Genomic DNA, 14,797 nt, shown 5'->3' on the forward strand with positions numbered 1-14,797 from the left:
ATACTAGATACATCATAATGTATAGCAGTTTTACCCTAATTCTTTGTTAGTTCATTAATTAATTATGTTATCAGGTTGTGGATTACAAATAATTTCTTATATTTAACTATAACACATAACTATTGCACATTGACATGTTAAATATTTTATGCAGACTTTTAAAAATATTTTCAATGACATACTATCACCCTTCACATCAAATCAGCTGAATGTAGGGTGATGCTGTGAAAAATGTTCATTTTTTATTTTAATACTCAAAATGTAATTTTCAATTATGGGAGAGTAAAGCATGCATTTTTAAACACAGAAAAAAATGCCTGCTAAATGAGCTGTTATGTCCATATTGTTGTAAATAATATTATATTATTTACCATTGGCAAGATATACCTTTGGAATCAAGCAACTCTCAGCCATAAAGTACCCTCATGTGAATCTGACAGAAAAGCCAAACTAACATAATGGTACGTTATTGCCCCACAGTGTCGGGCTGTGAAAGTACAAGTAAAGGTTTTTGCAGCACAGCTGTGAGACTGTTTGTCACTGTGTCTCTTGCACAATAATATACAGCTGTGTCTTCTGGTTGTAGGTTATTCATCTCGAGATGTGACATGGCCTTATTATTTAATAAGATTAAAGGACCACATATATAACACTGGCACACCTATACCTAATAAAATTTAACCTTTATTAGAAAAATCTTTAAAACATATTGGTTTAAAAGGATAGAAAAGCAAGAAGAAAGAAGAATTTCTAAAATAACTACTCTATGCCTTAGTAGTAGATTACACTGACATGTCTGTGACACTTGTCACAAAACTGCTCTCTTGAGGTTTCTAAAGAGTTTCCTCAAATATTGTAACGAATGTAACAATTCATTCAGTGTCAGCAGTTCTGCTGATGCTCTTGACTGAAGCTTTAACTTTGTTACAGAGAACTGGTAATTGTGTCAAATCATTTAGCTCACTTGATAGCGAGAGTGTCAGGTAAGTTTTAACCTGTTTATTTTACAGGATTCTATGGTTCAAATCCCGGACCCATCAAATTACTTCACTCTAGGTATTTCAAACGAAAATTTATGCTTTTCGTGTTCATATTTCTTAATTAATTAATTATTATATTGTGTGTGGTTTTTAGTTTGTTGGTACAAACGGTCAGCATATATAACCACTGCGTCTGGAGCGCAAAGGAAAAGGAGAGCACGGTAAGTTTGTAGCCTGTTTATTTCACAGGTTCAGATCCCGGATCTCCTGAATTATGCCCCTCAAGTATTAATAAAGACTAGAAAGCTGTTGACATGTTTACGTTTCTTTATTAATTTTGGCTATTATAATATTATTTCCTTTTAGACCGAAATATATGTACCCAAATCAGTTTGTAACGTGCATCATCATTGTACACAAAGATAAAGATAAGACTCAATCCCAATACAGTCCCAAGCTATCAGTATAAACTCCGATTTCTTATCAGATATCGTCTGTGTTGGTACGTGAATAGGCTTGTATATAATAAATTAGATTTGTGATCTAGGTGAAAATTAAGGTCACTATCCTAGGGCCAGCACAGATCAGTCCAATAGTCATTGGCCGTTAGTCTGAACTCTAACTCCCACGTATTGGTTGAATCGGGGAGACTTCTACTTCAATTCTGGTCCGCCACGTTTATTAAATGCAAGGCGAATGCTGGCTTAATTAGAGTAGAAAGTTCCTAGGTAGTGTTGAACTTATTTTCACTGTCTATGCCTTGCCTGCCGGCACTGAGCGTGGTAGGATCTCAGAGAGGTGCGTGATTGCTTAAGAGCGGATGTTTTAGTGCAAAGGCGAATCTAATTATATCTGTCAGTTTGATATTTAGCTGACTTTCATTGGTCTCACAGAGGTCAGAATAAACTCCCTGTTGTCACTTGCGGAAAATCTCCGTTTACAATCCCCCGCGTATCATTATATAGCACATCCACAGGCCTCACTTCTCCCCCCGCTATTGGTTTCTAATATCAAAAAACGAGGTTTAAGGGATGCGAGGATGTTCTCTCTCAGCTGGAATTTGAATCCCTAGGCCTATACCTCAACGGGTTTACCTCGGCGCAGGAGAGAGTTGAATATCCTATATTTGACACCCGGTACTTTTTCGGCACCGGGGATGATAACCCGGGATGTACACACCGCCCAGTCACAATTCCCAGAGCATAAAGTCAGGGGTCTTATTTAAAGTTGCTCTCAATATTAGCACTAATGACTTAAGTCTCCAAAAGAAACATTTCTTTTACCTCGGCACATGAATCGCCCGTATAGCTATATACTCCTCCCAATCACAACTTTGACGGTGAGGATTCAAGACAACGTTCTAACTGCTAGGTTAATGAGATCCTTGTGCCTACACCTTGTATTCCTTTACCTCGGCACAAAGATTTGAAATATCCACAACGGATCAAAAACTTGATCTCAGCAGTCTAAGTCGGCCTCGGCGCTAAGAGGTTTAATTAATTGTTACAAATCCCAGGTCTACTATTCATTATTTTAGTAATTATATCCTCGGCACAGGGGATAGTTGAATATCCTATAATTAACAGCAGTAGCGGGGATAATAACCCGGGATGTGCTCGCTGCCCGGTCACAGTTCCCAGAGCATAGGATCAGATGTATGTTCAAAATTGCTCTCAATAATAACAACACTAAATCTAGGCCTACGAATAGACGTGTCTTTTACCTCGGCACAAGAATCACCCATACACCAATATATTCCTCCCAATCACAACTTTGACGGTGAGGATTCGAAACAACGCTCTCAATTTTCTCAATTCTAGATTGGTAAGATTCTTGTGCCTACACCTTCTTTTTCCCTCGACAATTCGATCGTAATACTAGATCTGAACAATATAAGCCAGCCTCAACACAAAGTGGTTAGATTAATCTATTAATATAAATCCCATGCCTACCATTCACTATCTTAATACCTCGGCATGGGAATGGATCGTGTGAGGATAAACACCTAATCACCGTTACAACAAAGATCAAGACTTGTGAGCATCAGTCTAAAGTTTAAGTCAGTCATCCCTTGTGCCTACAACTCAGTAGTGTTTACCTCGGCACAAGGGTAAATGGCATAGAGTCTACACGCCGACGCGCGTTTCGCTCGAAAGGCTTTGTCAAGGCAAATGATTTGCCTTGACAAAGCCTTTCGAGCGAAACGCGCGTCGGCGTGTAGACTCTATGCCATTTACCCTTGTGCCGAGGTAAACACTACTGAGTTGTAGGCACAAGGGATGACTGACTTAAACTTTAGACTGATGCTCACAAGTCTTGATCTTTGTTGTAACGGTGATTAGGTGTTTATCCTCACACGATCCATTCCCATGCCGAGGTATTAAGATAGTGAATGGTAGGCATGGGATTTATATTAATAGATTAATCTAACCACTTTGTGTTGAGGCTGGCTTATATTGTTCAGATCTAGTATTACGATCGAATTGTCGAGGGAAAAAGAAGGTGTAGGCACAAGAATCTTACCAATCTAGAATTGAGAAAATTGAGAGCGTTGTTTCGAATCCTCACCGTCAAAGTTGTGATTGGGAGGAATATATTGGTGTACGGGTGATTCTTGTGCCGAGGTAAAAGACACGTCTATTCGTAGGCCTAGATTTAGTGTTGTTATTATTGAGAGCAATTTTGAACATACATCTGATCCTATGCTCTGGGAACTGTGACTGGGCAGCGAGCACATCCCGGGTTATTATCCCCGCTACTGCTGTTAATTATAGGATATTCAACTATCCCCTGTGCCGAGGATATAATTACTAAAATAATGAATAGTAGACCTGGGATTTGTAACAATTAATTAAACCTCTTAGCGCCGAGGCCGACTTAGACTGCTGAGATCAAGTTTTTGATCCGTTGTGGATATTTCAAATCTTTGTGCCGAGGTAAAGGAATACAAGGTGTAGGCACAAGGATCTCATTAACCTAGCAGTTAGAACGTTGTCTTGAATCCTCACCGTCAAAGTTGTGATTGGGAGGAGTATATAGCTATACGGGCGATTCATGTGCCGAGGTAAAAGAAATGTTTCTTTTGGAGACTTAAGTCATTAGTGCTAATATTGAGAGCAACTTTAAATAAGACCCCTGACTTTATGCTCTGGGAATTGTGACTGGGCGGTGTGTACATCCCGGGTTATCATCCCCGGTGCCGAAAAAGTACCGGGTGTCAAATATAGGATATTCAACTCTCTCCTGCGCCGAGGTAAACCCGTTGAGGTATAGGCCTAGGGATTCAAATTCCAGCTGAGAGAGAACATCCTCGCATCCCTTAAACCTCGTTTTTTGATATTAGAAACCAATAGCGGGGGGAGAAGTGAGGCCTGTGGATGTGCTATATAATGATACGCGGGGGATTGTAAACGGAGATTTTCCGCAAGTGACAACAGGGAGTTTATTCTGACCTCTGTGAGACCAATGAAAGTCAGCTAAATATCAAACTGACAGATATAATTAGATTCGCCTTTGCACTAAAACATCCGCTCTTAAGCAATCACGCACCTCTCTGAGATCCTACCACGCTCAGTGCCGGCAGGCAAGGCATAGACAGTGAAAATAAGTTCAACACTACCTAGGAACTTTCTACTCTAATTAAGCCAGCATTCGCCTTGCATTTAATAAACGTGGCGGACCAGAATTGAAGTAGAAGTCTCCCCGATTCAACCAATACGTGGGAGTTAGAGTTCAGACTAACGGCCAATGACTATTGGACTGATCTGTGCTGGCCCTAGGATAGTGACCTTAATTTTCACCTAGATCACAAATCTAATTTATTATATACAAGCCTATTCACGTACCAACACAGACGATATCTGATAAGAAATCGGAGTTTATACTGATAGCTTGGGACTGTATTGGGATTGAGTCTTATCTTTATCTTTGTGTACAATGATGATGCACGTTACAAACTGATTTGGGTACATATATTTCGGTCTAAAAGGAAATAATATTATAATAGCCAAAATTAATAAAGAAACGTAAACATGTCAACAGCTTTCTAGTCTTTATTAATACTTGAGGGGCATAATTCAGGAGATCCGGGATCTGAACCTGTGAAATAAACAGGCTACAAACTTACCGTGCTCTCCTTTTCCTTTGCGCTCCAGACGCAGTGGTTATATATGCTGACCGTTTGTACCAACAAACTAAAAACCACACACAATATAATAATTAATTAATTAAGAAATATGAACACGAAAAGCATAAATTTTCGTTTGAAATACCTAGAGTGAAGTAATTTGATGGGTCCGGGATTTGAACCATAGAATCCTGTAAAATAAACAGGTTAAAACTTACCTGACACTCTCGCTATCAAGTGAGCTAAATGATTTGACACAATTACCAGTTCTCTGTAACAAAGTTAAAGCTTCAGTCAAGAGCATCAGCAGAACTGCTGACACTGAATGAATTGTTACATTCGTTACAATATTTGAGGAAACTCTTTAGAAACCTCAAGAGAGCAGTTTTGTGACAAGTGTCACAGACATGTCAGTGTAATCTACTACTAAGGCATAGAGTAGTTATTTTAGAAATTCTTCTTTCTTCTTGCTTTTCTATCCTTTTAAACCAATATGTTTTAAAGATTTTTCTAATAAAGGTTAAATTTTATTAGGTATAGGTGTGCCAGTGTTATATATGTGGTCCTTTAATCTTATTAAATTTCTATTCTCACATTTGAGCACCCTATAATAGAGCTGTAGTGCGAGGTTTCTCCAACTATATGGCCTTATTATTGTCTCTTGAGATGGTGAATCTCCCTTTCACTGAGTCAGCATAATATTTAGTAGTTCCACTTGGGGAACTAATAAAAGACACCCACTGTAATCCTTTCCCAGGAGCCTGTCTAACCCAGTGCATCTCATAGCTACTGAATGTGAACCCAGAGCCTGTGCAGGAAAGTGTATGAGACCCTCCCGGCTTAATCACCACTGGGTCTGACTGGGCAAGTTGCACATCACAGTGACCCCCTGGAAAAGATAAGACATATGGAATATGTTAATAAAAATATATTTTAAGGAAATTAAGCTTTTTTGATGCTACATTTCTGAACATTCTTACCTGATATACAAAACAGCGAAATGAGCAAGCCAAAAAATGCTTTCATAGTTACGTTCTTACTCTGCATGTTAAATGTTAACCTGTTCTGTCTCATCTGCCTTCTCTTGCTTTATTTGGGACAGTCAAGAGCACAGTAGAAATTTGATTTCCATTTACATAATGACATCAGTGTGGGTGGAGACTTGGAGAGTTTTAGCCCCAAACATAATAATTCACTTATCAGATATTAAAGCTTCCCTTGTACTATTACAGTTACAGTTACTGTAGCAACTGTAAAATTCTCCCTTCCCACAGCTCAGCAAAAATTCTGTTTTAGATGCTGGGTCTTGGGAGTCTGGTACTTATGAGCAGTAAGTCCTAGATGGGAATGTGGTTAAGACTGGGTTAGCTATGTAACAGTAGGATATAATTCATATACATAGATGTACTAAACGGATAACACAATATAATATTTCTTTAAATTAACTTTTAATATGTTGTAAACATTGATATTCTGAGGCAATCAACAGCTGGTCTTCATTTTTTATTTTTTTATAGTTTTCAGTTATTTAGCTTCTTGTTCAGCAGCTCTCCATTTGGCATTGCAGCAACTATCTGGTTGCTAGGGTCTTTTTACCCTAGTAACCAAGAACCTGCACAGAAAGATAAGGAATAACAATTAATAGTTGCCCTACAGAGCAATCATTTTTGGCTGCTGGGGTCAGTGACCCCCATTTTAAAACTGGAAAGTAGCAGAGGTAAATCATTCCAAAACTATAAAAAAATAATGAAAACTAATTGCAATGTTGCTATGAATAGGGCATTCAAAAACATACTAAAAGATAACTTAAAGGTGTATCAGCTTTTTAATTTCATTGTAAAACTATCTGCCTAGTACATTAATCTGTCCTGTACGATCCTCTGTGTAACTGCCTGAGGGGGCTGCCATGTTTTTGTTGCAAAAGTCTGTGGGTGTTTGAAAGCACCACCCATGAATTTAATTTGAAAAATGCAGCCAATCACAACCGTGTTGCTTTTCCTGCTCTGGTGCCCTTTCTTATTACCAGTATCAACATGGAGTATCCAAACACTGCTGTGAATAGTTTAACTGTGTAGTAAGAGTATCAATATCATGTAATTTGTTAAGAGCAATGACAAGTGTCCCAATTGTGGTTAATAAATCTGTTAAATATACCCAAACATAATGTTCATATAGGTCTATTTACCACACATGATGCTGATACTATTACTGCTCTGCTGAGCTATAACTTTTCACAGCAGCGCCAGCTAGGAATATTCCATTTTGGATTGATCTAAGAAGCAAGATTTGAGCAGGCAGATGTGTACAGCAGAACACAAATGTAAACTCTGACTTTAACAACAAAGGGTTGGAGGCTGTGATCTAGTCAAGTGGCAGGCAGAAATGTGTCATTTTGGGCTGTATCTGGCATCAGTGAGCAGAAAGGAGATCTGATGATGACGATAGACTTGAAAGATGCCAATCTTCATGTTCCTATTCACCCCGAAAGCCGGAAGTTTCTCAAGATAGCAGTTTCTCTGGGTCCAGTTTTTCACCATTTACAATTCAGAGCTTTCCCGTTTGGGATAACATCAGCTCCAAGAGTCTTCACAAAGGTCTTTGTGGTGCTTGTGGCAGCGCTGAGGCAAAGAGTGTGTTTGTGGTGGTGTATCTACATGACAAGGGGACTCCTCAATTTCCCTTCGCCTTCAGCCATCCCTCTGAACCCCATTGTTACATACATTAATAAAACACCAGGAGACGGTAATGGGTAAAAAGAGGCCACAGCATTTATTTACATTTTATCAAATAAATAGGACCTTGCCAGCCTCACCCCAAGGCAATATTCGAAGCCAGAATTCCATAAGAGATCGCTACTATGCTCTGCTGTTCCTTACTGAAGACTTGAGATCAGCACTATGTCATTATATCCACCACTGAGTATTAGGCTGCCTCTACCTACAGAGAGGATGGCCCCAAACTCTGCTACCAGCAGGAGCTGCATCTCCCACCATGAGAGAAGTTCAGCAGCCCTGCTGCCGGTCCTGAATCTGCAGTGCCTCGATGATAGGAAATCCAAGCAGGCTGTCACCTAGCACAAGCAGTAGTAGCGTCTGTATCAATCAACCCACCGTGCAGTCAAAGGAGAGAAGCTCCTTTCTCCCTCTTCTAAAATTTCCTGTGCAGTACTCTGGCAAGGTCCTACCGCCACAACGAGCCCAACTGAAAACCTTCAGTTGGGTTCGTCCCCACCATAAATTTTTAACTATGTTATAAAACATTTCTTTTTGTATCACACATACTGTACCACAGGATAGAATAAAATTGGCCATTAGCTCTACGGTATAAATACAAATCATTTTTTTATTTATTTATTTTTTTAAATATCATATGTATGCAAAACATAAATAAATACTTTCCTTTATTGAAATACCTTTAAATCCATGACCATGTGCAATTACCAACATGGCCAGTTATGGATGTATATTTTTTGGACACGTTACAGCAAGGCAAAACTTCCCACTAGGATGCCTGGCATATCAGCCCAAATAGTTCTCAACTAGAGGATTTGATGAGCACAAAAAACAAAAACCACTGGAGCATTCTATTGGCCAAGAGACTAAAAATTTGTAGCATTATTTTGCTGCAAATTACCATGTATTCTGCCCATGTGGTAGACTAGGATGCAAACACGGCTTTTCAAAGGCAATCTGATTCCATCCTGGATACCAAACTTGCACTTCTATTAATAACAATGGAGCACAAGTCAACCAACCACTTACCATGCCCTCCAGCTGTACACGCCTAGCTCAGAGGGTAAGATCAACCAACCACTTACCAAGCTGCTCCATAGCTGCCTGTCCTCTCTGTGGAGACCTCCCTCCGGCTGTACTTGCCTCGCTCAGAGGGTAAGGTCATCCAACCACTTTGCCATACTGGTCCGGTAGCTGCCCATCCATACTGTGAAGACCCAGCTCAGAGACCCCAGCTCTGAGGGTAAGGCCAACCACCACTCCACCATGCTGCTTCCATAGCAGCCCTTCCACACATGTGGAGACCCAGGTCAGAGACCCCAGCTCTGAGGTTAAGGCCAACCACCACTCCACCATGCTGCTTCCATAGCAGCCCTTCCACACATGTGGAGACCCAGGTCAGAGACCCCAGCTCTGAGGTTAAGGCCAACCACCACTCCACCATGCTGCTTCCATAGCAGCCCTTCCACACATGTGGAGACCCAGCTCAGAGACCCCAGCTCTGAGGGTAAGGCCAACCAACCACTCCACCATGCTGCTTCCGTAGCAGCCCTTCCACGTTGTGGATGCCCAGCTTCGAGGAAAAGGTCAAACTGCTCCTGTTGCTGCTCCCGTACACTTGCTGTTCCTGTACACACTACCGCAGCTCTGAGGGTAAGGCCAACCAACCACTCCACCATGCTGCTTCCGTAGCAGCCCTTCCACGTTGTGAATGCCCAGCTTTGAGGGTAAGGCCAAACTGCTCCTGTCGCTGCTCCCGTACAGACTACTGTGCTTTTTGCCACAGCCCATCCCTTTGTGCAGAGACCTCCATCCAACCTTGCAAGCCTAGCTCATAAGGGCCCAGCTCAGGGAAAAAGGCCAACCAACCACTTTTTCTTAGGCTTTGATATTATAGTCACTGTAGTGACAACTAGCCACAGAAAGAAAGAAATAATAACCTTGTCGAGAATGGGGGCTATTAGTTTCTTGCCTGCTTGTATGCCCTCCCCCCCAGGTGATCAAATCATATACTGACAGTGGGGAACTGCTTTCTGCCCAGAAAATTTAAAAATAAGTTCTATGAATTAAAGGCTAGCATTGTGCCAGGGAGCTATGTGATCAGCTTAAATATACATATATATATATACATACATATATATATATACACATATAAGCTACAGTAAGCAGGCCTCTATCATATAATCTTGGGGTTGCTAATTCTATATAATTGCACAGATATGGTGAAATTGTATCTACCCCCCAATTGCAAGCTGAGTGCCCTGAAACTGCAAGCGACATTGTGCTAAGCGTATGGTATTTTCACAGGAGCTGTGGCTTTCTTATACAAACCTTTTTTCAGAGGGAATGCTTGCCAGTAATAAACCACCATCCGCCTTCATGGACTACCTGGCATGCCAGCCACCCAACCGTTAGGGGTTGGGTGGGCAAGTGTAACCAGGCAGCCAATTGTCAACACTCCTGTGGGACCCAAGCCCATCAAGCACCTGCCTCGCTAATAGTCGGCTGCATCCCAGCTAAGCTACAATAGGCAGGCTCTGTTTTTTATACTTACCCATCAGACTCCTACTAGTTGTACTAATAGAGGATTATACTATATTTAGGTTCTGTCTGCAGTAGCAGCAGATTGTCCTCTGAGCATGACCTGAAATCTGTGACTCAATAAATTAGAGGTAAGGATCCTACTAAAGGCTGCTAAATCGAGAACTATATCTATAGAAATACCATGCAATGTACAGACTTCTTAAACCAAAGCCTGGGAAAGTTACTATATTCAGGCTTTGCCCTATTCCTGACTAAGCTCCTCTCTGTAAACTCAAACTACTGCTCTCTGTGTACTTTGATGAGTTGCAGTAGCAGCAGCTCAGTGTCACAGCCTGGATTTCTATATTTAATAGAGAGGATGCCTTTTTGGACTCAGGCTGACTCCCCTGCTGCCCAAGTGACTACAGTGCAATTAACTGCTGTAGCAACAACAAGGAAACGACTATTGAGCAGCCTGCCCAAATAGTTCTACCCCCAATGCTAGTAGTATAATGAGGAGTAAATTTGTATATACTTCAACTAATAACATTATGTAAAAGGAGAGGTCTGTACATGGTCCATGATACACTCACAGGGGCAATAGTACTGTAATCCCCTCCTCCCTCACTCTCTCTCTATATATATATATATATATATATGTGTGTGTGCCGAAACACAGTAGAACGACTTCTGCCCTAGGTACACAGCCTGAGTGTAGCCTCTACAGGAATGTTGTCCAAATAACTAGATGGCTATCTGGCAGGTTCTGCATGGGTTAATAATATATAGATAGATGACATCCGCAACTGGATAAGGCCCAGTAAATTTAGAGGTAAAACTCTGACAGCAGGCTGCTGAATCAAATGATTATATCTATAGAACTACTGTATAATACGTAGTGTTAGTAAAACAAAGCCCAGGAAAGTTACTGAATTCAGGCTTTGCCTTATTACCAACTGAGCCCCACCTCCAACTACAGCTCTCTCTGTATACTCCAACTGTAGCTCTCTGTATACTCCAACTACAGCTCTGTATACTTCAACTACAGCTCTCTGTATACTCCAACTATAGCTCTCTGTATACTCCAACTATAGCTCTCTGTATACTCCAACTACAGCTCTCTGTATACTCCAACTATAGCTCTCTGTATACTCCAACTACAGCTCTCTGTATACTCCAACTACAGCTCTCTGTATACTCCAACTATAGCTCTCTCTGTATAATCCAACTACAGCTCTCTGTATACTCCAACTATAGCTCTCTCTGTATAATCCAACTACAGCTCTCTGTATACTCCAACTATAGCTCTCTCTGTATACTCCAACTACAGCTCTCTGTATACTCCAACTATAGCTCTCTGTACACTGTAATGAGTTGCAGTAGCTGCAGCTCAATGTCACAGCCTGGATTCCTATTTAATAGAGAGGGTACATTTTTGGGCCCAGGCTGACTTCCATGCTGCCTGAGTGGCTACAGTGAGATTAACTGCTGTAAAGCTGCAAACAAACAGCAAGAGACTAACAAACAGCTGCCCAAATAGTTCTACCCCCAAAGCCCGCAGTATAGTGAGGAGTTAGTGTGTATATACTGCAGCTAATAACAATATATTAAAGAGAGAGCTCTGCCTCATGTTTCTACCTGTTCAGAAGATAGGAAGTGAACTCCTTCTTTTGTGACATCATATCCCTATCCTTCTCCACCCCCAGCCCAGCTTTCCCCCTCCTTAACATACTGCTTCTCACCCAATCACAGCTGCATCTGATTTTTCAATCTTTAAACATAAACCAGTGTAATCTGGCTGCTGGTCATTCGGATCCCTTGTCATGCAGCCCCTGCGTTTATAGCTTCAGGGCTTCCTTGATTGACTGTTGAAAGTTTCCACACTGGGTCAACGGATCTTCTGGAGTTGACAATATCTTTACTCACAGCTCATGGCTGGATTATAAACAAAAAAAAGTTACTGTTACTTTACACCTCTTCCAAATTCTTAGGATTTATCTTGGACACAGATCCAGAGCTTCTGTTTAGCAGTGAGCAGTCTCAGGGGAGCCCATTCAGTGTCCATGAGAGCTATGAGAGACCTGGCATTGATTATCTTATTCCTGGAGGCAGTTCCTTGGGTGAGAGCAAGTAATGTAGGACACACCTGTACCACATTACTTGCAGCGATTTTGCTGAATCGCAGGGAAATACTGTAATTGCTTTCACATTTTCCCAAAATTAAGCAGAATCAATATGAGTAATGAAATTTACTTGGGGTGATTCCAATGTTAGTGTAGGGCAAGGCATTTTCAGGAAGGTTTGTCACCTGCAGTAGCTATTTTTTAACACTGCAACAAATCTTTGTTATATACATAAATACTGTATGAAGTTTCCTAATTGTCAATGAGGCTGCCAGTGGTGTATTATTATTTAGTGTTGGTTTTTCCTGACAGTCCTCTATTGTGCTCCTATATCCTTATAGAATCTTTTTAGCATAGGAACAAACATAATGCAGAATAAACCCAACTTAACACTAGATGAATAAAAGCTTATTGCCACCCCTGGTAACCAGTGAGATTCTCAACTTGCCTCATGGCAGCAGCGCAGACAGTGCCTCAAGGGGTATTATTGTAAACCATGTAGTATTGAAGTAGGTCAGTGGTATGTGCGCTAAAATAGGGTTAAACAATCCAAACTGAATAGAACCAAAAGTAGACAGTGATGTCTAAATAAATGATCTTTGATCTGCTTGATATGTTGACTTGTAAACAAATTTTGCATAGATTGAAGAGCTGCCTGTAAACACAGGAAACACAGAATCAGGATTATGGCCCATTTATTTGCTGCCCAAAGATTCTACATTGTTTGTTTCTAGGCTTATGGTACCATGTAAGTTGGGTAGATTTGGTATGAGATCCATATATTTTTTTCACAATGAATATACTGGCTCATTTAGCAGGTCCAGATTAAATTTGAAGTGAGGCATTGAGCTACTCATTCAGTTCCACATTTTTTGATACTGCAACACATAGCAGATTCTCAGTCTCAGGTCCATGTGCCTGGACCCGGGCCGACTCAGTAACTCCAGGTGCAGGTCTAGAAGCTTAAGAAGCGTAGGGTGCACTCTCAGGCTGCATTTATGTGCAGGCAAAGAATCTGCCGTGTCTGGCAGTAACCATAGGCTTCTGAGTTTTTATGGGGTAAACCATGAGATGCGTGTTTCCTCATTGGACTGATTCTAGTTTGGCGTACTTTAATATGTATAAGTTATATTGTTACTTTAGTCAGAAAGAATTATCCCTTGGATTATAACCCTCTGAAGGCTGCTAGCTTTATGCAGTGCAGGACTTTACGCAAGTTAACCATACATTTTTTACTACAATTACTATTGTGAATTTTGATTTACACAAAAATTAAGCCTGTTTAGTGGAGCATATTTTTTAAAGCAAAGCTGTTTTGCATATGTTACATTAGCAACTCTTTTTATATACTGTATATTAATCGAATAATGCATCACTTATTCAGGAGAACAAAAGTTAATTCTTTACTGATATGAAATCCATTCTATTTATTGTACATGTACAGCAAACTGAACTCATGCTACAATATTAGTGCTATTATATAATAGAGTTTTTTATGTGATGGTGCTCTCTAGTGGTAGCATGGGTTCATAAAAACATTTTGTATGACTAGTCAGTTGGTTCCTCTCACTGTGTCTCTAGCACAGTAATATATGGCAGTATCCTCCACTTTTAGATCGTTCAGTTGCAGGAATGCTGTGCTTTGTGAATTATCAGTGCTAATGTGGCACCTTCCTTGGTACGAGGGTGAATAGTGTGTCTCTGCATCTGATGGATCTATAAGTCCTATCCATTGCAATCCTTTCCCAGGAACCTGCTGTATCCAATTTATCCAGTAGTTGGTGAATGAATACCCTGATGTCTTGCAGGACAGTTTAACACTCTCACCGGGGGATTTAATTTCTGAACTTGGCTGAACAAGCTCAATATCAGACTTGACTTCTAGGAACAAGAAAACAGAAAGGTTTAAATCCCAGGGATACTGTCAGTTTATAACTGAGCCTGTGTGAGACCTTTCCCACTTACCAGAGAGAAATGAGAGGCACAAAATAAAGCACAAGACAAACATGGTATCTGTTGCTGAACTAGCACAATACTCTGATGGGGAATGACAGCCCCCAAGTCCTGTTTATCAGACTTATAAGACAGGATGTACAGACTGAATTTGCATACAAGAAGTATTTATTTATGCACCCTTTAAAATTCTAACAGTCGTTCATTGTACTACAGTGTTTCATAATAAGGTTATACAGACAGCTTACTTAATTTTATGCCAAAAATTAAACCTGCCCTATGCTATATGAATCCCTTGAATCAAAATTTTTAGTCAAGTGACAGAGATGCAAAAACTTTCTTCAGCAGGACCCAGGGTTA

The 14,797-nt window shown here is 40.5% G+C and overlaps 2 gene segments (V, D, J or C); both read right to left on the minus strand.

Moving 5' to 3' along the window:
• Window positions 1-466: 466 nt before the first annotated feature.
• On the minus strand, window positions 467-6,132 carry LOC101733168. The segment is given in 3 exon segments: window positions 467-623; window positions 5,758-5,995; window positions 6,087-6,132. Coding segments are annotated over 3 exon segments (441 nt in total).
• Window positions 6,133-13,948: 7,816 nt separating this feature from the next.
• LOC101733218 lies at window positions 13,949-14,521 on the minus strand. The segment is given in 2 exon segments: window positions 13,949-14,365; window positions 14,450-14,521. Coding segments are annotated over 2 exon segments (372 nt in total).
• Between the last annotated feature and the right edge of the window lie 276 nt (window positions 14,522-14,797).

Source organism: Xenopus tropicalis, chromosome 1, assembly GCF_000004195.4.
Source record: "Xenopus tropicalis strain Nigerian chromosome 1, UCB_Xtro_10.0, whole genome shotgun sequence".
In the NCBI taxonomy this organism is placed as follows: Eukaryota; Metazoa; Chordata; class Amphibia; order Anura; family Pipidae; genus Xenopus; species Xenopus tropicalis.